General features: G+C 51.4%; 1 protein-coding gene across 1 annotated transcript; it reads left to right on the forward strand.

The window, feature by feature from the left end:
- Positions 1–22,396: 22,396 nt before the first annotated feature.
- LOC149809806 (uncharacterized) lies at positions 22,397–24,781 on the forward strand. Its single transcript, XM_089994601.1, has 4 exons — positions 22,397–22,527; positions 22,877–23,066; positions 23,558–23,873; positions 24,459–24,781. The coding sequence occupies exons 1-4, from the start codon at positions 22,397–22,399 to the stop codon at positions 24,779–24,781; spliced, it is 960 nt and encodes a 319-aa protein (XP_089850727.1).
- The last annotated feature ends 1,281 nt before the right edge of the window (positions 24,782–26,062 follow it).

Consider the following 26,062-nt stretch of genomic DNA (forward strand, 5'->3'; position numbering starts at 1 on the left):
TTTGATGCCACACAGTTCAGTTGTCTCAAGTAAGGGTCGTGAGAACAGTGCAAGGGATGAGCAAACTCATCTCACCAATGAATCGGGAGTTGGAGGGACACCAGTGTCTAGTCGACCTGAGTTGTCTCCCACTCTAGCAGATGAGGTTGACCCCTCATCAAGTGCGTACGAAACATTGGCAGAAGAGTTGATCGAAAGAGTCCGGAAGAGTACTCTCACTGACGATGAGGTCTCAACAAGTGAACAACGCAGTAAGTTAGGACTTACAGAAAGTCCTGAGGGAACCCTATTGTTGAAGGACAACCTCCTCTATGTACCTAGAGACAGTGAGTTAAGAAATGAAATCACCCCCAGCCACAAATCTAACTCCTCATCAGAGTAAATAGTCCGAGCGCACCTGGCAGCATTTTCGTTATCCTGCCACTGGTTGCGCGGAGGGGGAGCAGCGGACCACGCGTGCCTCCTCACGGGGTGGCATACTGTTTGCGCGGGGGCGTCGCGTACCGCGCGGCGACTCACTGCTCTGACTGTGGCGACCTGCACCTCGACCGCGCGTCATGGACATGACGGAGCCACTATGTGAACCTCTACTGCGGTTCGGGGTGCTACTACTAGTGGTCGGATGCAACTGTGTGTGAATGTCGTGGGCTGCGACCATTTGCGCACAAATTACAACGGATGAACTCGTTCGACAGAGCGACTGTGGCTTGTGCCGTGTGCAAGCGTTGTTTTACAAATTGTAGAAACAACGCTGTAGACTGGAAATCCTGTGAATATTTCTCCACGCTTTGGAGACTGAAGAGGTTATTTTACCTCTGACATGGACGTTACTCACTATCTCATGCACTTTCCTGATACACTGCAGGCGAGAAACTGGCTCGATTTCCAAAGAGCTACTGTCGAACACTTGCTGATATAACTTGTGGATCTTCGTGCTCAGCGCCACACAGTCCGTCAATTCCACATACGTGGTCTCCAGATTTTGGAGCTCCACCCAGGCGGCTTGCCTGGTGATTACTGTACTTAAAACTTGACTCTTGACATGTCCGAGGAACTCGGACACGCCCCACTGAACTCCCTGTACTGTTAATTGTTCACTTTTCCCCCTCCATCCATAGATTCGTTGGTCATCGTTGCTAATGCCCGATGTTAAACTCTCGATTACAATACTGTGAGGGATGGGGAACTGTTGTACTAGTCGTTCGATGGTGGTGAACCAATCTACCCAGACTTGTTGCGTGCTCTTGGTGCTGGGCATGCGATAATTACTATACTTATCACGCATTTGAGAATCCAGAAATCGCATGCCGTCAGAGGCAGAGACTTTATGCGCACAGGAGTAAGTGCGACAGCACCTGGCAGATCGTATGTAGTACCGTAGGTGAAGTCTGGGTGCAGCTGTTTTAGCTGCTCCGTCTGCTCCTGAGCATAAGGCACTATTAGCCCTGGGTTGATTTCGTACTGTGGTCCTCCCATGACGTTGAAATTAGGGAAGGTGAGGAAGAGGTCCGCTGTTCGTGACAAGGCTTCCATAACCGCTATCTCCAACGACAACAATGTCACCAGCCTCATAAGAATCCTGCACCAATCTCTCCCACGCGGGGTTTTCGGTTCCGCGATTCCGCGCCCGCAAACTGTCTAACTTGTAAACTGGAGAGCTTACTGTCTTTGTGAAGCTCGAGTAGGGCCATTTCGATGGCGACTGTTGTTGCCTCGGTGTTCGTCAGGAGCAGTGTTGACGACGTATACAAGGCACGCCCGACTGGAGGTAGCAGACTGAACATGGTTCCCACTGTAGCGCTGCTGAGAAGCGCGGGAATCATTGGAATGCCCATCGGCGACTTTACTAGAAACCCCAGTGATGGATCCGCTTCGTCCATTAGTTCATCTGGGAAAACATAGATGGCTGCAACGAATTTACTTGCTACTGTACTGTTGCCTGGCACTTCTGTGGCCAGGTCCGCAATCCCTTGTAAATTGCAAGCCTTCCAAAACTGTTGACTGTAGAGGTCTCCTACTCGGGAGCTAAGAGCCTCTTGGTCGGCTGGGTCCTGATATGCAGGAGTACTGATCATGGCCTTAAGGCCGACTGAATACTGTTTTGCATATCGTGCGACTTCTAATACCGCACATACGTGCGCAGCTAAAACTTTACTTATTGCTGCGTCAACCAATGCAAAATTGTGGTCCGTCTGGACGGATAACACCTTATCCGTCAGGTAGGGCTCATCCTCACTGAAAGACTCGGACTGCTCGAGAACATCCCTAACACTATTACCAGTCGGACCAAACATACTTTCAAGGCGGCTACGTAGAGCACTCACCGTAATATTCATGTCGCTGCCGGAAAATGCACGCCGCATAGCGGCCTCGGTCTGAGCGTCCGGCGACATGATACTACTGAACTACGGAAACTGGCAAATGGCCAGATCCCTGCAGAAGAGCCAAAATGTAATGGCAGCACAATACTAGATACAACTTAATGGTTCAAATTTATGCTGATTACACAGACCGAAGATAACCTCGAAAGAGGTAGCAGATTCGCAAGCCAAACGATCGCAATTAAAGACCTTCGAGTTACCTCTCAAGCCCCAGATCCGGAAGAAGTCCGAAAACTGTAATATACTTTTCTTATATGCGAATCGTCTCTGAGCATCCCCTCTGGGGACCGCACATCCGACCTCAGACCCTAGCGAATCTACTGACTGATTATCCCTCGAGCGACGTCACTGGTCACTTACTGGTCACTATCGTCAGCTCTCGGGTACTCTTTCGAGAGGGGACTTCACTGCACTGAACTATACTGTGCCCCTCCTGAATATTATCAGGATTCTTCACTTAACTGTAGCTATTTATCAGGACTAAACTCATCCTGTCATAACAGGGAACAGATTCGGGATGGAGGAAACTTCTTTCCGAACTCCGCAGTGGGTGAGCTCGACCTCCAGAATGCTCTCGGCAGGAGCCCAGGCCTAGACACGCTGTCACTCGTGGCAGTGTCCAAGGCAACGCAGGCAAGTTTTCATTTCTTGCCGCCAGCAGGACGTGATTTATACGCGTCAGTCACGAAGTTCCTGGGTGGAGACAAGGCCACAGCAGCAGCGGCCTTTCACCGTCTGAACCACCCAGCAGCTCCCAGCACGCGCAACATTTTACGCGTGGCATCCAGAGAATCAGAGGCTCAGCTTTTGGAGTTGGATCTCATCTGGTGGGTGCACCTGGAGTTAGCCGCATACTGTTCAGTCATGCAGTTAAACGGGCAGCTCAGCGCATACGAGCACTGGGAAGTAGTAGATGTTCCCGCCTTCTCCTTCAGCAGCGCACAGCTCGAGCAAGCGATTGAGGACCGCTTCGTCGAGATAGCGGCAAATCCAGAGTGGAATTTTGGCCGCACTTTCAAGACAGGTGCTATCGATACTCCTGTGACTAAAGCGACGAGCTCAGTCTCGGCGTCAGATGGCATGCGCTTCCTCGAGTCGCAAATGCGAAATAAATCCAGTAATTACAGAATGCCCAAGGCAGGAAGTGCACAGCAAGAATGGTTGCACTGGTTCACGACAGTTGAGAATTTTGTGAACATGTTCCCCACTCCAGATCAAATCATCATAGAGAACCTAACTACAGGGGTTGCGGATGACGATGTCAGAATTTACGGGTGAAAGCGAGATGCAAAAGATACGCTCTCGACCAGCAGAATTATGGCTGTAGCTACCATGGCACCATCCTTACTGAGAACAATTGTAGAAGAATGAGCCGCAATGCTGCCAGAACAACCTTGATCTACCAAAGAAGGCAGAGACAACAAATTGCTAACCAGGTCTGGCACTAAAAGAACATTGCTTACGACATTCAGCGCATACTGGGTTTGCAGTGCACGGTTCCCATGCCGCTTTCCAGAATTTTTGAACGCACATCAGGGTCAGGTACTGAGTACAGTAACCACCCGAAAAGCAGCCTGGGAAGAATTGCAGGCCCTGGAGACCAGATATACAGAATTTACAGATTGTATAGCACTTGGGACGCGACTGCGTAAGCTATACCAGCAGATATACGATACCAGCTCCACAGAAGTGGAACCTGTTTCCAGGTTGCAGTGCATCAGGCGCATTCACGCACTTCTCACCATGTTGCATACGAAAGGCAAGTGGCACACGCCCATAGCGAAGGCATGGCGAGGCTTTACCCAGTATGATGCTACAGACATGTTCATGCGCCATGTGCACCAGAATAAGCACACTGCAAGCGCAACGACATCCTTATGTTCAGAATATCTCACCGAGATATGCAGGCAATTGACAATTGCACATGATATATTCACTCAGATGGACATGTCTAGCAGTCTGCCCAGTCGAACCTCGAATGGGGGTCGAGTGAATACCCTAGCGACCAACAAGGGCCGAAGTCGTCAGTCGCTTAATTCGTATCGAGGTGCAGGCTCAAGCTCAGGCCGACGGTCCCACTCGCGAGGCGCAGACCGCTCAGGAACGTCAGGCAACCAGGAATCAGGGAGGATTGGCCGCGGAAGTCGCGGTGGTCGCGGCGAACGGGAACGTTCAGCACCCAGCCGCGCCGAATCCACCCCCAGCAGCGGCAGCGATGCCTCTTTCGCAGATGTTGTGCAGCATCTGAGCCAGGCGCTACCAGAATTGGCGCCTCCATACGTCAGGAATCTCGCCGGCTACACGCCAGCCATGACGCACGAGCAATGTATGACCGCCATTCGCGCCGGCAAGTGCATCCTATGCCAAGGAAGTGTGCTCTCCGTACGGGCCCCGCACAAGGAGGCTATCGACGCATGGTTGGCCGCATACCGCAAGTTGCGAGTGGCGTGCCGTTCAGCTTGACGGCGCGGGGAGGAGCAGGCAACACCAGACCAGCCAGCTCCTCCGGGCATTGAACGGGAGTTCCTTCAAGGTCCCGCTCCCAGGTGTGCCCAGAGTTTCTCAGATGTTGAGCTGTCAGAATGGTTACAGGTCAAATCCCCAACCGAGAATGTCGTGCTGAGTCTAACCAGTAAAGACCCGTATGACTCCCATACAGCTCTAAGACATGTATCAGAAGTGGATAAAGCAGGCTATAGAATTGATGTAGAGTTGCCTATGTCTTTGAGGAAACACAGGTCTTTCACACCCTGGTTACAGGAAGGGCGCACGGTGTCCCGACCTCAAGGCACGCAGCCCTCATCTACCAGCCCAGTTGTAATGTCATTTGCCCAGAAATCCCCTCCCCACATGCAAAAGAAAGGAGCTCATGCTCACAAGGCAAGCTTCGACATCAGAATTGGAGGAGCTATGGTGAGGACCTTGTTGGATTTGGGAGCAAATGTCAGTATTATCAGCAAGAAATTCTTGTCCCGCTTGGGCGCTTCTTGGGAATCAGGCAACTCCACAAACAGTGTGGGGGGTGTTGGAGGTAACGTTAAGACCTATGGCACTGCCATGGTAGCAGTTAAGCTAGGCAAGCACCACCCAGTCCACACCTTTCAAGTTGTACAGGATGCTCATGCAGGGTATGAATGCATTATTGGGGATGATTTCTTACATCCCTATGGCACATTCCTCGAGTATCATGACACAGTCGTTAAGGCCAAGGTACTTGGGGGAAAGAAGAATGAGTATACCGCATTGCAGCGGAAGATACCTCCTCCAGAAATAAAGCCCCAAATATGTACCTTAAATAACAAGCAGAATTCTCAGGATGAATCACCAGGATCATGGTCAGAATATAAGAAATTACGCCATGCTATAGAATCAGGCACTCAAGTTGCCTACAGAATTCACCTCCTGCAGAAGAACATGGAGGGCAGTCATGGTGACAAATCTAAGAGCGAAGCAATCGCAAAATTGCCACAGATCATTCAAAAGGTGAAACAGAAGCATAGTGCAGAAGGAGGGACATTGGCAGGAACAATTCCTCCTCACACTCACGCAGTTGGCTTTGAATGCCATATAGAATTAATAGAAGGAGCTAAGCCTGTCTATGTCAGACAGTACAGACTAACCCCTTTGGAAAGGGAAGAGCTCAATACAAAAGTGCAGGAGTTCATCGATAAGGGTTGGATTGAACCGAGTTCTTTCATCTTGGAGTTCTTCAGTGTTGTTCGCTCCCAAACCAAATGGCAAGCTAAGGTTCTGTGTGGATTTCAGGCACTATACCCAACCAAGGTGAGCTCCTCGACAACCTGCAAGGTGCCTCAGTATTCAGTGCCCTAGACCTTGCCTCAGGGTTTTACTAGATAGCTATGGCATCAGACAGTAAGGCCTTGACAGCCTTTCCCACACCCTTTGGATTATATCAATGTGTGTAATGCCAATGGGCTTATGCAATGCCCCAGCTATATTTCAGCAGGCTATGAATACCATCCTAAAACAGCATATTTTGGGGGGTTATTGCCTGGTATACCTTGATGATATTATCATCAAGTCAAGCAGCATGGAACAACATGCAGAGCATTTGAATGCCGTGTTGACTTCTTTGCAGCAGCATAACCTGTTTTGCCAACTCTCTAAGTGTACGTGGGCCCAGTCTGAACTCAAGTACTTGGGACATCTGGTAACAGGTCAGGGGGTGAAGCCTGACCCCAGTAAAGTCAAAGCATTGGAGGGTTGGACTCCTCCTCTCCACCTAGTGGAACAGTTAGCCACAGCTAAAGCAGCCGGAGAGCGACGAGAGGCAACAGCATTAACAGAATCAATCGCCACAGAATGCAGGCGGTTCTTGGGATTCATGAACTATTTTAATAGATTCATCCCCAGATATTCAGAATTGGCCTGTGACTTACATGCTCACACCCAGAAAAGTCCCCCAGTATGGACCACAGAATGTACAGAGGCATGGAACAAGCACTGCCTACAGAATGCAACTATGATGTATCATCCGAACTTCGAGTTGCCGTTCCATTTATTCAGTGATGCCTCAACCAAGGCAATTGGAGGTGTCTTAATTCAGTAGAAGGAAAGTGTTGCCTACCCTATTGCCTATGTAGCACGCAAACTCACATCAGCAGAAGTGAACTACACCACCACAGAGCAAGAGATGTTTGCTATGGTGTATTGTTTCACTCAGTGGCGTTGTTACTTGGAGGGCAGCACAGTCTTGCTGCACACAGATCATGAACCCCTTACATGGTTAGCCAAGCAGGATCGGCCAAACCGCAGGCAAGCTCGGTGGCTAGAATTTTTGGCCGGGTTCGGTTATGAGGTTCTTTATGTCAAAGGTGACAGGAACGTGGTGGCGGACGCACTGAGTAGAATGCTGTCCCCTCCCGAAGCGCGAGAATTGGTGCTTCCAGGCGATACATGGCCACCTGAGATACATGTTTGCAAACGCTCACGCTTTGTGCCTTACAGTTCCAGCATGGGCGCAACCCAGCGTGACCATGGAGACGAAGTGCCGCCAACGTCTGGCGATTGCCGACAGTGACGCGGTGATGGAGCAGCAATACGAGCTATGCCGCCAGTTGGAATCTGCGCGAGCAGCCTTCTCCATCGCCCAGAATCAGGTCCGACAGGCTCAGGCAACAGAATTAGCCTTGTCCGACAAGCTCCGGCACCTTCAGATCCGGATGCAGGAGACGGACGCGATTTGGCAAGCAACTACCACTGTTATGTCCTCCTCGGCGGCTACGCGCGCTGCACAGCAGCCGGCGGTCACAACAACGATGGCCAGCCATCAGGGGGTGGAACAGCCCGCCGCACTCGCGGTACGAAACGTGTTCGATTTGCTGATGAGATTCGAGGCGCACATATTTCCAGTAATCCATCAGTACAGCTTGCTCCCTCCACAGACCCCCAGCATCGCATGCAAGCAGAATTAGCTGGGCCAGCATTCTCAGAATTATCAGAATTTCCAGAATCAACAGAATTAGGTCACGGAAGCCATGATGGTGAGAAAACTAGTCCACTCACCATACCAACCAGTTCAGGAGTGGGCGAGGCACCAGTGCCTGATCAGCCTGAGATGTCCGCAACCCTCGCACCGGAGTCTGATCCCTCTTTAAGTGCATATGAATTGTTGGCAGAGACGTTGTTTGACAGAATCAGTGTTGGTACGAGAGGAGATACCTCTGTCCAGACTGCAGCACAACGCCAGAATTTACAGTTAACAGAAGGGAAAGGTGACCTGTTGTGGCGGGGAAACCTCCTTTATGTCCCCGACCAGGAGGGACTCAGAATGGACATATTGTACTGGCATCATGGTGTGCCATGGTGTGGACATTTGGGCATTCAGAAGACCCTTCAGTTAGTCCAATGTCAGTTCTGGTGGCCCAGCATCTCCACCGATGTAAAGAACTACGTCCAATCATGTTACAAATGTCAGAGTGATAAGCCGGATAGGCGCAAGAAAAGGCCCCCGCTTACATTCATCCAGGCGCCTAGCAGCTGCTGGAGGACAGTTGGGGTAGACTTAATAGTGGATTTAACCCCCACAGAGCCTGATACATACAATGCCATAACAGTATTCTGATGCCATTTAAGCAAAATGGTAAGGTTAGTGCCCACGCACACCACGCTGACCACAGAAGGTTTTACAGAGCTATTCTTCAAGGAAGTATTCCCTCATCATGGCCTACCCACCAAGATAGTCAGTGACAGGGGTCCACAGTGGAATTCAAAATGGATTACAAGCGACAGGGCCGGCAAATCTAGGAAAGGCTACCGAAAGACGAACAAAAGAAAAGAGAAAGGAAATCAAAGCACACAGCGACACAAACAAACAACGAAGCAAGTCAGACCTCAACCGGGCCCTCTGCCGGCTCATCACATCCTGGCTGGAAGTTGTGTCCAACACGCACAGCAATGCGCGAGAGAGAGTTGTAGTACATGCGCGCATTGCCCTTGCAAAGGGCGCAGCTGAGCTCCCGACGCACGGTCCGGACAAAAGCGGCTTTAGACACCCGACCCGCCGCCGCTACCAAATCGCCAAGCTCTGATAGGAACCGTGACGCCGCGACACCCATGCGGCCGTACGACTCCACAGCAAGCGGCACAAAGCCGAAAGCGGAGCCCTCGCCAACCGCTTCGAAGTCCGCCCGCTTCCGCGCCTCAGCCTTCGCAGCCGCAGACCCTCCAGCCTCCGCAGCGTCTCGCATGCACGACGCAGCCGCGGGGTGCGTGACGACGCAGTCCAGGATGCGGACGCCTCCGTCAGGCCAAACCACGAGGATGTCACCCCGACGTTGACTGGCAGCCCCTTGCGCCCCCGGCTGCAAGGCTGCTGTAGAACGGCTCCGCGCTCGACGCGCAACCAGCGCGGCGGATGGCATGGCGCCAGGCAGAAGCCCAGGAATCATGGCGCACAATTGCCTTGCCAGCGTTCAAATTCAAAATTCTTCAGATCACTGTGCGACCGAGCAGATATCAGGTTGAGCCTCAGTACAGCATACCACCCTCAGACGAATGGATTGGTTGAAAAAGAACCAACGAGGTGGTTGAGACAGCTCTAAGGCATTATGTAGCGCCAGACCAGAAAGACTGGGATAAGAAGCTCCCTTTCATAGAGTTCGCTCTTAATGACATGTATTGGGAGACCACAGGCGCTACTCCTTTCAGAATAAACAGAATCACAGTACCCTTATCACCTTTCGAGGCGGTTAAGGACAGAATAGTAACACAGAAGGGGTTGGCTACCCCTCAGCCAGAATTAGCCTCATGGATGCGAATGTCAGTCCCCAAAGGAGAGAGGACTTTCCTCCAGGCCCAGGCAGAGTTTTCTCGGGCAAGAGTGTCCATTGGGCAAAATGCAGAATGAAAGAGGCCCATGACAAGAAAGGTATCGTGAATCATCACTACCAAACAGGAGACTTGGTACGGTTCAGTACTAAACATATCAGTCTCAGGCACCCCAGTTTAAGGCACAAGTTCAGCCCCAAATTTGTGGGACCAGTCAAGGTGCTAGAAGCCAGTGCAAATGGCTCCACAGTGCTATTGGATTTGCCATCCAACTTGCAAATACACCCTAGGTTTTCAGTGACTTTAGTCAAGCCCTACAGAGCCAGGGCCAGCGAAGTTGCACCCCAGTTTGGATCGATGGTGTTGCAGAATGGGAAGTTGAAGCCATCATGAATCATAATGTGGTTTCCACCAGATCCAAGAAAAAGAAGCAGAATTATGTTGAGTTCCTTGTCAAGTGGAAAGGGGCTTATGAACCCTGTTGGCACGAATTCCAGGATTGTGAGAACTGTGTTGACACAGTGGAGAAATACCTCACACAGTGCACTAAGGGTGTCAGAGCTAAGATATATAAAGCTCTTTCAGCATCAGAATTAATGTGGCTTTCAGGGACCTTCCAAAGAGAAGCTCTAAGCCAGAAGTGAGTGCATGTAGAGGAGCCCAGCAAGGAGCACATCAGCATCAATGCCTCCCGCTCCATCCTCAGTTCAGACAGGGCTTGGACCCTATGGAGTGGACTCGCCACGCAGCAGTGGCCTCGACTCGGACGAGTTCCCCGTCGTGCGCCGAAACCAACAGAATGCACAGGCGTCCATTTCGCGCGCCCGCACAGTTGAGAACGCAGAGGGTTCGATGGAATTACGGGGTCTCGACTTGGGAGATTTCATCGACCGCGGGCCGGCTGGCGAGTGGATCACCCCCCGGCGCACAGTTCATGTCAAGCCAGCGTCCCCAGACGAGTGGCTTCTGGAGTTCGACGCGGCCAAGCGTTTTCAGGGTTTCCTAACAGCAGAGGACATACTGTCCAGACGACTCGAGTCGCGGAATCCATCCGCCGGAGACTTAGATGAAGGAGTCTCAGATGTAGTGCAAGATTCGGCGTCGGAATCATCCGCCGTTGATTGACAGACAGAATTGACAGAATTCCAGCATCAGAAGAATTTCAGAATTTACAGTTTTCAGAATTTCAGCAGTTGGCTCTCAGACTCCCTACCGTCTCGCGACGAGGGGGTGTATGTGTTATGTGAAGACGTCGCTCAGACGCAGATGAGTCAGCCTTGATATTGCCAGATAGTCAGCATAGGAGGTCCAGGGTCGGTGGTTCGGTTCCCAAGGGGGATGCCTGGAGGCAGACATATAATCCAGAATATTTCAGAATAGGGGATCTTCTCCTGACAGTGACGGTTCAGCTGCTTGGTCCCATTGCACGACAGCAATATCAAGGTTTCCGTTATCGTGTGGTACAGTTGTAAGAAGCGCTCGCAGTCACCGAGGAGACCATCGACACCGTCCTATCTGCTGCCCAAAGGACATTCGCCCGCTTCGTGGCAGAGCGGAAGCACGCCCACCTCCTCGCGTCTTTCGACGTCGACACCGACGACGGCCTACGTAACCTCGCCGGCACAGCTGCACCTGCCGCCCAGCTTCCATTTGGCTGGAAACCCTGCCCACGTCAAGGGCGCTGCAGCTCACAATCCCCGACTTCATCAGCTCCACGCGCCACCGCCTTGGCTTGACGCAGCTGCCCACTCACACCCTAGGCTTACAGTGCCGCTGCGGGCGCTATATGCATGCAGGTGACACCGACCACGCCATGACTTGCCGCTCCCTCGCGGAGGCAGTGATGATGCGCCACAATATCCTCATTGGGACTTGGCGCCGCATTGCCCACCGCGCGGGAGTTGCCACGTCAGTGGAGCCGCTTCTTCGCTCGCTGCCTGGCTTTCAAGGTGCCGCCATTGCTGCTCAGGATCAGGCACGTGGAGACATACTGGCCGTGTTGGCGGATGGGCTCACCGTCCTCGACGTCTCAGTGGTGCATCCAGCAGCAACCTCCCATCTACAGGCTGCTGGCACGGCGGGCGGTGCAGCGGCTGCGCGTGACCAACGGAAGCGCATGCGGTACCAGAACGCTGACCCCAACGGCTTCACCTTCGCTCCATTGTCGCACGAGTCTTACGGCCGTTTGGGAAAGCCAGCAACACAGCTGCTCAACTCCCTGGCCATCGCCGCGAGCGGTGCAGGCGTCGTGGACAAGGGTGACTTTGTTGAGAGTGCGCTGCGTGAGGTCAGTGTCTCTTTGTAAACGGGGAACAGATTCATGGGCAGAAGCAGCCTTGGAGTCTTTGCGACCTTGGCTGGTGGAGCTTTCCAAGAGGGCATGCTAGTTCCAATTGCTGATGTCCCCTGAGGGGTCTTGGTACCTTTTCGAGTGTGTGTTGGTTTACTGGTACAGCTTGAGTTATGGTGCTTGTGTTTCTCTGTGAAATCGAATTTACTACGGTATGGTGCTCGGAAACCGAAATGGATGCATACTGTCCTTTGACGGAGGAGCCACCAAGCACATGCGGGTGTGTACTCTTCCTGCATGCCGTCGCAGAATGCAACTTGGATGGCAACTTGTTCAGGCTGCCAGAACATGTATGACTGCACGGGTGCTATTTGTACTAGATGTGTGCAATGTTCACCCCACTCTTGATTCAGTCAGATGTTTCACTGTACTGCCTTAATGTCCAAACAGTCAGGTACCAGGTAAAGATCCAGGTTGATTGCACTTCCAAACATATTGGTTTTTCTAACCTGTTTCATTTTAAATTGTGCACACAAGTTTACTACACACATTTCAATTTAGATCCACACCTCACACAAAAACAGCAAAAAGAGAGTACCCAGTATGATATGACACGTGCGTCTCTTAACCAGCTTGTACTTTTCTTGACAACTTGCGCACAATACTTAGCTCGACTTCACCAATGCATAAGCAAGAACAAGCAGTTATCATACATTGATCCTGCTCTACTTGCTTAATTAAGTAACATCGCTATTGCCCAACGAAGAACATCTGAGCATGCCAAGGTCGCCAGGCCATCCAAATGATCATGCCAACAGTCGCTGATGATCGTTTTCACGGCAACATCAGGTCAACGCATGCTGCCCTGGCGGCTCATGATAGAATGTACCATACCAGACCAATAAGATACCCGAGCACAAACCTAGACAATCAGACAAAATCGCTTACACGGAGCACCAGCCGCACTGGTGGCATGACGGTTTAGATTTTGCCCATTTCGAGTAAGCGATGTTATCATGCATGTGCACAAGAAGATGCATCCCAAAACATGCAGAGAAACATACAATGTCCAGACAAGATATTCCCCAAGCCGGCTGCTTAGACAAGTAGTCACCCAATAGTTTTCAGAGCTACGTCACGGCTGATATCTGCCTTGTGTGCGCGCCATAGTAACCTATCTGCCAGGCACTCGGCAACTCTTGCTGGCATCATCCTGCAGATTCACATTGCCACAGACCCATCTGCCTGCCTCTGTTAAATGCCCCAGAAATATGAGAAGAGAATGGATAGCCATGCTGCAGCCCCATCAAGTGGATTGCAGATTGAGTGCGCCATACCTGTCGGGCCTACAGCCAAACCAAATTCTGCAAAGTTTCAACACGCGCCACATGCTTGTCTTGCCTTGGTACAGCGAGCAAAGCTCACACATGTTGAACACAGTGACTGGAGCTCCAAGCGGCGCCAACGAAAGCTGCGGGGGCGAGATTGCTGATAATTTTGCTCCATGCCACGGAGAAAAGCAGCTCAAAGATAAGAATGTTGTGCTGTTTAAATGGCTGGTGCGCATAATGCATCCCATGTGTAGGCATCTCGAGATAGTATGAGGCAACTAGAGATAGTTTGAGCCAAAGCCCCCCGACCTAATGCACCATCTGGCGCCTAGAAGGCCAGGCGAGCCTTCTGCTTCTCGGTTGGCAGCTTCACTTGGTCTGCCAGACCGACAGCTTGTAGTGCTGAGATGATACCCCAGGTGAGGTCCACTTGCCACCACTCAAGCCCGTGACGTGCGCTAAATTCGAAAGCGTGATGGTTGTTGTGCCAGCCCTCTCCCCAAGCCAGAATGCCCACCCACCAGTTGTTCATGGACAGATCGCCAGTGTTGTACGTTTGGTTGCCCCACAGGTGGCAAGCGCTGTTGACAAACCATGTCACATGCCACACCCAAACGACCCGAAGTGCACCTGCACATATGCGATTTTCTTTACAAGTTAGCAGTAGCTGAGGCAAAGCATTGTGAAGTGGAATTGCAGAGTTTGCAGCTGCCATGATCAACTCACTGCCTACTCTGCTACATACACACGCCACTAACACCGCACACAATGATGGAGACACATGGCAGCACTGCATGTCTAACGCCGTGCGTCTTTGCCCTTGATGAAACATATAGTTGTATCCTCAATAGAAGATGTATGAGGGTTGAAAAAACAGTAATGTACGCATGCAAAACACGTCGGGTCAGGCTATCGCCTGGTCCAGGTAAGCTTGCCTCGGGGGACGGTCATCATAGCACTGATTCCCAAGTGGTTCTTGTAGTTGCCAATGTCCATGTGGATGCGGAAGTGTTGTATGATAATACATCATCATCATGTGAGTTCATGGCATACCCGCACAAAGTGCCCTTGACGGAAAAGGAAGTGACGTCCTCGACAAACAATATGGAGGAAGTCAAAGGAAAAGTGATGAAAGCATGCAAGTTGACGGCATACCCCCCCACACTACTGCACCAAACCCGCCAAACGCGTAAAGAGCCGCAAACATCGCGGCCAGGTGAAGTGCGTAGTACTTCTCCAAGTGGTTGTAAAATGGCTGACTTGCCATGTCCCCGACGTTTGTCCGATCGCCCACGCGGTCAAGCGTGATGCTGTTTTCGAGAACCCAACCCACGTGACTCCACCAGAAGCCTTCATACGAAGAGTGAGGATCGAGCGGCGTCTCACAGTGCAAGTGGTGGTACCTGCACACACAGCAGACGTCAACCAAACGATGTATTGACCATCATCTTAAGCCAAATGAGGGAGCGACTCGTGCGTGCACCGCGGCTAGTACAAGATTAGGTGTTACAACAAATGTGAGAGACAAGCATGTGCGGAATGCAATTGTTCCGCACAACGGCCAGCACAGCGGCACTTCGTACGTGCGGCAAGTGCCCACCTGAATGTTATGACCAACATCTAGAAGCAAAATGCAAATCCACCTTTCTCAACCTATCGAGGTCGAAAACTATCACCACTGACTATGTGCCTGGAGGATATTCGCACCTGTGAGTTGAAACCCACTCTTTTGGATCACCCTGCACTGCGAGCGCGCCGCAGTATGCGAGGACATACTCCAGCCACTTGGGCGTGTTGAAGCTCTTGTGCGACAGCTGCCGATGGAACGAGAGGGTGATACCGAGGCAACCGGTCACAAAGTAAGTTGCAGCAAATAGTGCCACATTCGACCAAGAAAACGTTGCGGGGGCGGCAAGGCACAAGAGGTGCATCGCAGCCATGAAGGCAATGTAGATTTTGTCCGTGGTGTTCTTTGGGCGAGGCACAACCGCAGACTTCTCGGTGGCCCAGATGTTGGTGGTGAAAGGCACCTCCTTTGCCCCAGGCTCAAAGGCGTTGGCAGCGCGGTTGGGCTTTGGCACAGGTTTCCGGGCGTCGATTGGCTGTGAGAAGAGAATGTCGTACTGCGCTGCGTACGATTTATTGTCCAGGCTGTCCGTCTTCACGGGCTGCGCCGTAACCTCTTGAGCAGCCTTGCACCTGCAGCTGGTGTGACCGCATGATGCCATGATTCGATACACATAAAACTTTGACGTGGCCAACGCGCCGAAAGATACGGACACTGCCGGTGGAAGCGTTGCAGGCATCTGGTCATTGCTGTCTGGTCATTGCGGACAAGTGGCCTTGCTCCAAGCTTGGACACTGGTGCGAGTATATCAAGGCCAGCATGGCCAGGTAAACACTAGGGTGCGTGGCGCGTGTCTTGTATTTGCTGCTCATGAGATATGCAGCACGTGAGCGAGCTCGTGCAACTCTATTCTACTACTGGGCCGTCAGAAGTGCAGCGGTGGATGGTTTGCTTGACAAGTAAAGGCCTGGGCAACATCCATGTGCGTCAGATGACGAGCAAACACCAAAGATTTGCACATCGAGAATGCAATGCAGCAGAGCGCTCAAAGTGTACGCCAACGACCGTCACGCTGACACAGAGATATTCAAATGAATGCGGCAAATAGGGACAGATGTGGTGCATGGCTAAGAACGACAATTCTCTGGATGCGGCTGGGGTATCTGTGAAATATTGTACAGTAAGAATCATGCACAGGAATATTTCAGCGTTTGTTGCGGCCAATTGGCAAGTTGTGGATGGATCGCGTCCAAATCGGAATCACGTGGCCGGACCATGAAGAAAGCACACAATGGCTCCACACACGTTACCAGGTCACAGGCAAAAAATCTGACATGTGCTGCTCCTGGATCATGCACGTATTATCCACAGCTTGCGGCGTCTGAGGCAGGTGTCTTGCTCGGAGGAGGCAGACACACATCTGAGCAGGCTGATTTCCACCGTCGGCACGGTAGGCTAGCATACAAGTTCGAAAGCACAAGCGCAGGATCAAAAGTACGAATCAGTCAATAAGACAGTAGGCATGCTCAGTGGCGCGTGCACATGTGTCAGGTTATAACCTGTGCTGATTCCTGAGCGACCAAACTAGATTGCGACCCAGTACTGCAGAAAACCTGTATCTGAATGGACATATCGAACGAAGAAATGGATGCCAATACCTTCCAAAACATCCAAGCGATTCTTAGGAATCCACGCTCATACAGCAAGACACCAATACGCACGTAATTCTTCGAAACCAAGCCAACAAATGCCAGGATGAAGAACATGGCTTGACGCTGTCCACTATCGTCGACATGGACGTACATAAGAGTGTATATCATGCATTTCGTGCGTATGTTCTGCACACGGCGGTTGAACAACGCGAACATACGCTCAGTTCAATTGCACGCACCGTGTAAATGTCCGCACCACCTGCACGGGAAGCGGGGCTAGGCCCCGTGCTGCCCTAAAATGTTCGCAGCGTGACAACATGGTGAAGGACGCAGCAAAAGCTGATGACCCACAGCAGCAATAGACTCAAACCGGACACACGCCACGTCGAGAGGTCCCTAGAGTGTGGCACAATGAAATGCACACAACGGACCACTGCAAGCACCTGCACTACAAAGTTGTACAACGACCTTCCGGTATGTTCTGCTTCATATGTGTGCTCTTGCAGTAGACACTGATCACCTATGCCCGGCCGGCGCAGATCCATGGAATCCCTCCACCTCAGTCCGAGTCAGACTGGGGGCACGGTAAGACTGGTAATCTTTGAGCGTCATTAACTCACGCTACCGCCATTTCATGATGAAATTGCACACCACGGGCAATGCCAAATTCCCAAACGCTCACATGCTCATCATGCAAAGTAGAAGTGGCCGCGAAAACAGCTGAGGCAGACATTGCTGGTGTTTTTGCAAGGGTTTCTCTCACCCCACTGCTCATGTGAGCCTCTGTCAGCGCCAGTGAAGTCGCATCAGCAAGCCAAGTGTGATTCTGGATGGAGTGATGTGAGGCCATGCATGACGATGTCAATTTTGGACTTCAACATCCCAGGTGTTTGGTAGAAGGTGCTGTTCTGGATCCTGGGTGCTGATTGGCTCCTCTGGACACGCAGCCTGAATTGTAGCGCCACACGGCTCGTCACGACCCACAGGATGACAGCACCTGTTAACGTGCCTCATAATACCAATGCCATTGCTTCGTGTCAAGCATCGCGACCAGTCCACTCTGCATCATCGAACATTGTTAATTGTTGAGGGTTGCTTGTTATGGCTATAGCCCTGAGCAATGCCCAGAGCAATGAAGATGTACCCACGTATCGTTCACCTGGGTACGATGCATGTACACAATCCAGGTACGTGAGTAGTGCCGGAAAGTACAGGATATGTACACTGAGGGCAACACCGCTGGGTCATTCGAGGTACAGGCCAGATGTTGCAAGGTACACATGGAGTTGTACCATAGTGCTTCCAGGTTTACACAAGGCTTGTGAATGCAAGGTACATGGAAAGGTCAATGGCCTCTTCTCATAGTGTGGTATGCATACCACACTTACCTTCCCACATGGACCAATGGCAATCCCTTCTACCGATAACAGTTAACATCTTTCCTTGACATGATCACTGAGCATTACCTGCATCCTCTGGAGGATGCCTAAGTAGTGATCTGAGTTGCCAATGTCCATCTGCATGCGGTAGTGTTCTACAAAAGAACATTGTCATTGGCAAGGAAGATTACCACCCCAAATGAAACAGCCAATCTACCATGATCTTTTGGATACCGTACTACCAATCAGGAATGCACAAGCACAACCACACGCAGACGGCAGGGCTCACTCCAGAAACAGAGGAGCCAGCAGCATGCAAATCACCACATTGAGCGGCCACTGCGCGAGTTCTCTTCAGGGGTGCCCATGAGATACGTCATTGTGCGCTTGACACTGGTTAGCTCGGCCGCCTTCTGTACAAGACCATTCTCCATGGCGACGATGATGAGGAGGGTGTACGTATGAGCCGTCGGCGCCACGCCCATGCGTGACATTTCGTCCAGCATGGCCAGAGCTCCCGCAGCATCATCGCACTCAGACAACAGGCAGATGACAGAGTTGACGGTCTCTGCAGTGATGTCTATCTGCATCTGCTTCATGTTCGCAAACTCCTCCAACGCACGAGCCTTCCGCTCGGCGACGTCGAGCGTTCGGCAATTGCGGAAGGCGTTGATGATGCCGGTGCAGATGAATGTGTTGCGAGGGATGTTGTGCTTGTCCATCAGTAGCAGCATGTCTGATATCGCTTCCGTCGTGCACCCGGCACAGCGGGCTGAAGCCGTCAGCAGCGCCAGGATTGTGTGACTGTCTGGCTCTAACCCAGCATCCAGCATCGCCCTGCACAAGAACTCCAGAAGGTTTGGGTAGCGCTCTGGTTGCAGCTCCTGTCGCAAAACACATGAAAACCACACGATGTTACGAAAAGCTCAGTGGTGGCAAGGAGAGATGGCAAGGAAGCACGCGCGATGCTCACAAAGTGCGCAGCGGTGATGCAACATTGCAAGGAGACCAGGTATCGTAGCTGCATTTTGCAGAAACTTGGGACACGAAGACGCAAGTCATGTCGCCCTGGCAATCTGTGGCATGCACTTTCACACGCGCGTAATGTCTACGCAAAGCACAACTTCCACACGAGGAACGGAGATGCTCATGGGCAATCCCTAACTCACGTTCTGTATGAAACCGATTGAGCACGCATTGACCTCAGTGCGGAGCAGCAAAAGCATCCTTCGAGCTCGCCAGAAGGGGTGATTTGTGGGTTGAAAGGCCTGAAAATAACTGATTGTCGGAAACAACAAAAAACAGGCGTCAGAGGCCATTCTGGCAAAGCACTGAAGCAGCATGACAGTCGCAGTCTGAAAGCGCACTCGAGGTGACGGCCGCATCGAAGTGTGTCGCCCTGGTGTGCATAGGCGATGAGGAGGGTGTTGAAATGGGTGGCCGTTAGTTCGATTTCCCACTCCCGCAGGCTTTCGAAAATGTGCTCCGCGGTCGTCAAATCATTCAGTGAGGTGAATGCCTTCATGAATGCCGCTGCGAGGGGTCCGTCCGGAGTGAGGCCCTGCTTCACCATGGTCCTGTACCCAGCGCTTCCCGTGACTGCAAGAGTTGCGGGTCTAGATGCCCGAAAATGTACAAAAAACCTGCCATCATGTAAGGACCTGCTGCAACTGCTCTAAGAGATTTGGGACACTGGCACCCCAACCCAAAGGACATAACAAAGGTCCCTGATTGCATGTACCCAGTGAAATGGTGGCTACACCAGGGTTACTGGTATCAGGAATCAAAGCATGTCCCTGCAAGCTTGATGAAGCTACCCATGCCTGAGTGATCCAGAGCCTGCCAATAGTCAAGGACTTGGGCTGTACACAAGTGTAGTTGGCAGCCCATTTGTTGGATCTGCACGTACACAATTAGATAACAAAAAATCAACATTTCTGGTACTAAATGAACTCTCTTTTACAGGCTTATCAAGGACATGTACAGACTAGACAGCGCACACCTGTAGATGTCTTCGACCAAGTCCCAAGACTGTGAGCGCATGATGCCACTGATCAAGTGCTGGTACGTGAAGCGGTCGGGCTTGAGATCCGGATTGAGGGCAACTTGCATGAGTCCAAAGATATCGAGCGCGTCAGACATTTGGCCGTGCTTACAAAATGCATGGATGAGGATATTGTAGCTGTGATGGTTCATGGGCGCGTTCCAGTCATGGAGCACCACCATGACATCCGAGGCGCGGTCCACGTCGCTTTTGATGACGCATTTTAGGAGTGCGCATGAACTGGCAGGACCCATATCATCTAACCATCCTGCCTGCAAGCAGCTAACCAATAAGTGTGTGCAAGGTGGTTTTGGATTTACAGGGCGGTGTTTTGGCAACTGAATTGGAATCTCTTGTAGGACTTGATCCCTTAACAAAGATTCTGAGTATGGGTTGCGACGGTCTCCCAAAGGAATTGACGGGTTGTTTTTTGTCAGCTGTGGCTGATCTCCTTTCTTGCAGGTACAAGACAACACGACGACAAAGAAGACCAGGTCAGGCCAGGGTAATTCATGCTGGTCCAGGTACGCTTGCCTCAGGTGATGGTAACGGTGGCACTGATTTCCAAGTAGTTCTTCAATTTTGCCAATGTCCATGTGGATGCGTAGTGTTGTAAAAAGATATATCAAGGTGCCCACTGTGGCCCTCTTTTCACCTCTAGGTTCCCCTGCCGACCCAAACAGTTGCTGAATCCTTGGCACAGTTGATGGCATTGACGACAGGTAGTCGCCGAAATAAAAGCCTCAATAAAGGCCAACGGGATGCATGCATGGGTGTTCGTGCATTGGAATCAACTGATGCTTACGTAGCACTCTAAAAATGTTCTGTAAACGAAGCGCTACCGCTTCGAACTGGACATTGGCAGCTCCGGTCGCAACTCGGGGATAGCATCAAGTGCGGTTCAACTTGAAAAAAACTGGATTATGTCAGCCTGTTTCTACAGGTTCGGCTAGGGGAAGGTATGAGTTGGTACTCTGCAAAGGCGCATGCAAGGTCTTCCAGACACCAGCTCTGCCACCAGCACTGAGACACCTGAGGCGATGTTGCGTCATAACTCATACGGGGAATTCAATTTGGACATCTGGCAACGGGAATGCATGCCAGCGATCTGGAACATAAGTGCGGTCATCAATAGGCTGTGCATGAGGGTAGTGAACATGTCACGCACTTGAAGATGCATCATCCTTGTTGGCGGGAGACACACCTTGGCCCAAATGATCCAATGTGCTAACGCCATTGAAAGGTCTCTGCATTCTGCACAGCCATCGAAGAACATTGCAAAGGTGTGCTGGTTGTACTTGCATCTCGTCACCAAATGGTCTACGAGTTTTGCAGCCTTATTCGCATGGCCTTCGCAGCACAGCAAGCGCACACTTCGGTTCAGGTCCATTAAGGAGCACTGCCTGAGAAAGTCGATTTCCAGTGCATGGGAGTCGAATAAACTCACAACCTGCTCGTGAGATATCGAAATCCTAAATTTGTTTGGCATGCCATTTGCGAAAAACTTCTTCTCGTCCACCGTAAGGGACTCGGGGTCCTTGAGAAATTTCTTCCTGAGCTTGAGGTATAGGGGTTTGAAGTCCTGAGGCCGCCTGGCCGTGGCATCGGTGGAGTCCAGGCCCATTGGCGTGCGCCGTGTCTTTCGCTTGCCAGGCATTTTTTTCGCGCTTTTGCTTGTGGCCACCTCACTGGTGCTTGGATGAGAAACAGTTCTTGAGCCTGATGATTCATCCACATATTGGGCTGCAGACTCATCCAGACTGTAGCTATTTGAGGTGGCGTTGCTGACGCTGTCACGTTCTCTCTCATGCCCAAACGTTGAAAAGCGGCAAGAAAGCACTTTAGATGTACAGATATGCACTTGATGAGGCAATTGCGGTTTAACAGGGTGCCACAAACTCCGTCGCAAGCACTGTGCCTGCAACATGGAGTGTCCCTACCTCAGAGCAATACGCCATTCACTTTCACAATGCTGATCATCACGAGTCATTGGTCTCAAACGCTCATTGTCTCGGCATCGGTAAACAACATTTGGAGGGCTGGCTTCAGTACGAATGCACATAGGCACTAAGCATCACCGTTGAACACGCAGTGCCTCTCTGACATACTGTCAAGTGACTTGCATGTAAACTACGGCGTAGTGGCGACCCACAATGGCATCGCTGCCGGAACAGAGAGCGTCGCGTGAGCCAGCTTGCATCCGCCTCATTGTGCACGTAGGGTCCCTACTGGGGACCACTACGACGCACTGGCTGAGAACGCTTTGGTTGGGGCAAACGCAACACCAAATTGTGACAACTTGTATTAGTGGCTCAATGGCAGCACGCTTACACATCGCATGGCACGTGGCATTCGACTGCGGACGTTTGCTCCATACATGCTGTCTATAGGCCGTTCGGAGAACGAGGGTCCGATAAGTTGCCGTTAGGCACATCTTTATGTGCGCAAAGATTTCAAGACCCATGAGAATTGCGTTTTGTCATCCAGATTTGGGCATTGGAGGTGCCGAAAGGTTCATCGTCGATGTTGCTGATGAACTGCAACAGGCTGGTCACACAGTTCACATATACACAGCCCATTATGATTCTACAAGGTGCGCTGTCTTTGTTTGGGCACTTCCATTGCCCCAGCACTTCACGCTTCCCGGGTCCTTCAAATGTCGTGGTGGGTGTGACACCCACCACGAGTGAGTGCCTAACCCTCACCCTTGACTGCGGGATTTCATATGCGATCTGAAATGTAAAGTAATCTGCACCATGCAGTTAAAGGCATTGTGCTTAATCGGTAGACCATTGCCTCTGTGCGTTCCTGTTACCGTAGCTGAAATCCGTTACGACAGCTGAACGCGGTCTTGGTTTCAGGCCGATTACTGCGCCACCTGCGTGTGGTGTATCATGTATAATCATTTCTACTGTATTGATTGCTTCCACGTCCACGTTCAGGTTTGTGCTGTCAGGTATTTCTTGTATTGGAAGACAAACCCTAAGAACGTTCCGCATGCAGATGCTTTCAGGAAACAAAGCAGATGCATATTTTGTTGGCAGCGGCATGGCTTCCCCGAAGCATCTGTGGAATAGCCGCTGCTTGCTGTGCGTATATGCGCATGGTAGTGGTTGCTTTCTTTCTCTGCTGGCAAGCGAGATCAAAGGCACAACGATACGACTGCGTAATCGTTGACCAAGTGCGCCTCCGCATGTGTCTAATCGAAAACAAGCTCTCAATGGTAAGTTTCACAGGTGACTCACGACAGGTGAGGATAGTGCACATGGCAATCTCCGACGGCCAGGCTCGAGTATGCGGGCGTTTGAGCGGTTGGTGAGTTCAAATTGAGCCAGTGCCGAGTGTGAGCTGCGGGGCATGGGTGTCGTTGCAAAGCTATTGTTGAATTCAAGATCCGAGGGTTTTTGCTGCGAAGTGGCTGACATCTATGTCTTTGGTGGTGCACCGATATCGCATCGATCCATGGCCACCAGCTGTCCCTAATTCTGCTCTGCAACAACCAGGCACTACCACAACCAGGCGCCTCAGCGTCAGCACCACGAAGCTGCAATGATTTTACACAAGAGCCATTCATATGGCATCGTATATCGCACAAAGCTTACGTGCATACTGCTTCCTTGCAGGTCTCAGCGGTGATCCCCATCTTGAAATGGTTCACCACCACAAAGGTCATCTTCTACGGCCACTTTCCCGACATGTTGCTCGCTCAGCATAGTTCCCCGCTGCGCCGTGCATATCGGGCGCCACTAGACTGGGTAGAGGGTATGAGCACAGCAAGCGCAGACAAGATCCTGGTCAACAGCAAGTTCACGAAAGCAACGTACGCCAAAACGTTTCCACAGCTGAGTGCCCGCCATTCTGACCTTGAGGTCGTCTACCCAGCTGTGCGACTCCTTGCCGAGGCAGAACTGCAGCTAGACCTCAAAACCTGGGAAACCGGTGCGCTGCAATGGCCCTGCATCAAGCATGTGCCCATTTCGTTCGTACTGGCAATGGGAAAGAGTCAATTATGTGAACACTTAGTTTTGTGCTGTAAACGAAAGAGTCACGAATCCCTAAACATGAATGAATGACACGCAGCATCTGGTGGTTGCGGATGCGTGTTGGGAACATTTAGCAGCACCATGTAGTTGCGTTTGTTCTGTGCAAAGTCACATAAGTCACATCATTGTCCCCTGGGGGTTTGAAGGGCTGTATTGCTATGCTAGTGTATAAGGTTGCCGTTATCCATCACCGTCTAGTTGTGGCATGCACTGTTTTGACCTAGCAGGCATGCAGTTTGGTTGCCCACCAGCCATGTGACAAAGCGTGGAGCAAAAATGAGAAAGTATGCATGCCATTTAAGTTATCATGATGATGTTCGGACGTTATTCTTGCTTATCTATGTGACGTAATGACGTTGTGTCTGTCCACAACACGCGTAGACACTGGCAGATATCAAGATGATATTTCGTTGTATCGTCATTGCCACCGGTACTCGTGAGCAGTCAGGTCACGGACCCAGATGATCTCAACGGCGTGCAGGGTTGGAGAGCGAGCTGGTGACGTGGATGCAGCAGGGGGACGTTTTCTTGTCAATGAACCGTTTCGAGCGGAAGAAGGGCATCGAGCTCGCGATTGAGGGCCTGAAAGAGGTCATCGACCGCCACGCGCTCAGCTCCGGCGCCTGCTCACGCTGCAGGCTCATCGTGTGTGGAGGCCATGACCCCCGGGTCGCAGAAAACGTTGCCTACTTCAAGGAGCTGCAGGAGCTCACTGAGGACCTCGACTTGGAGAGCCGCGTTGTTTTCTTGAAGAATGTGACGGAATCCCAACGGTGCGCGCCGTCCATGTTGCATCACATTTGAGTGAGTTGCTCAGACATGACATGTCCAGCGAGGCTGCCACCTTGTACCGTCGGAATATGTGACATTACTGTTAAGACATGTTTCCGATGAGGGCGGCCTAAGTTCAGGGGGGCTCATGAGCATGAAGAATACCTTGCCATCAGCCTACTGCTAAACATAGCGTAGAAGCCAAGCATAACTGCATGAAGCGATGACGGGCAATTTACGGTCATGTATGTTACAAGCATATCGTGAGCAGGGGCTTGATCTATCTACGTGATCATACTAGAGTTCTGCACCAACTGGCATATCGGCGAACTCCTACAGCAAGTGGGGACCAACGAGGCTTTCATTTACAACGAGACATCTCCTTCTTGGCCTCTTGGCGCTGCTCCTCCTGGGTCACGAAGCTTGTGCCTTGTGGGTCCAGTTGTTATCTGCTGCTGTGACAAACACGAGCACGATCGTCGCTCTTGCCACTAAAGGATCAGATACACTCCACTCAGATGTTGTATGCTGATGATGACGATGTATCTATATACAACACTGCCGCATCCACATGGACATTGCCAACTGCAAACAGCTACTTGGGAAAGCACAGTGCAACAATGGACTTGTTGAGCAGGACAGACTCCGTTTGGATGCCATCCTGTGTTGCCGTTGGCCAGCGACATAGCGTGGGTTTACTGCGGTGTGGGGTGTGCAGGAGATGGCTGCTGGCGGGCTGCAAGTGCGTTGTGTACACTCCACAAAACGAGCACTTTGGAATAGTGCCCATAGAGGCGATGGCAGCAGGGCGGCCTGTCATTGCGTGCGACAATGGTGGTCCTGTCGAGAGCATTGTTCATGGTTTCACAGGTCTGCTGAGCGAACCATCCGTGCTTGGCTTTGCCAACGCCATGGTTCGCATCATTCTAGACAAGAACGGGTGTACATCTATGGCCAGCGCCGCACGTGCCCGCGTCAAGGAGATTTTCTCGCAGGACGTGTTAGGACAGCACATCAAGACTGTTTTGGACGACGTGGTCCGTGGCCCTCATCAAAACTAGTACTGATTTGGCCAACAAACCATCACTGAAACAGCTACCTTTCCTTGGATTGGCGCATAGTTGTGTTGAGACAGACACACGCTTCCTGGTAACTCAAAACGAACTGCCTGGCGAATCATGGCCTGTAATTTGTGACTTGTCACCATGCTTGTTGGAAGGGAGAGCTGTTGTGGTATGGTACATCTACCTGGTAATGGGCTGTGGTGATGAGCAATTGCGTCGTCAGCAGCCGCATCATGCTGTGACTCGGCAT

Source organism: Nuphar pumila, unplaced genomic scaffold, assembly GCF_984573655.1.
Source record: "Nuphar pumila unplaced genomic scaffold, dmNupPumi1.hap1.1 HAP1_SCAFFOLD_748, whole genome shotgun sequence".
In the NCBI taxonomy this organism is placed as follows: domain Eukaryota; kingdom Viridiplantae; phylum Streptophyta; class Magnoliopsida; order Nymphaeales; family Nymphaeaceae; genus Nuphar; species Nuphar pumila.

Excerpts from the sequence above, each read along its gene's own strand:
- LOC149809806 (XM_089994601.1), top strand. The coding sequence starts at position 22,397 with ATGAGAATTGCGTTTTGTCATCCAGATTTGGGCATTGGAGGTGCCGAA. Across the intron at positions 22,528-22,876 it reads GCCCATTATGATTCTACAAG|GTTTGTGCTGTCAGGTATTT; the intron begins GTGCGCTGTCTT and ends GTCCACGTTCAG. Across the intron at positions 23,067-23,557 it reads GTTGCTTTCTTTCTCTGCTG|GTCTCAGCGGTGATCCCCAT; the intron begins GCAAGCGAGATC and ends GCTTCCTTGCAG.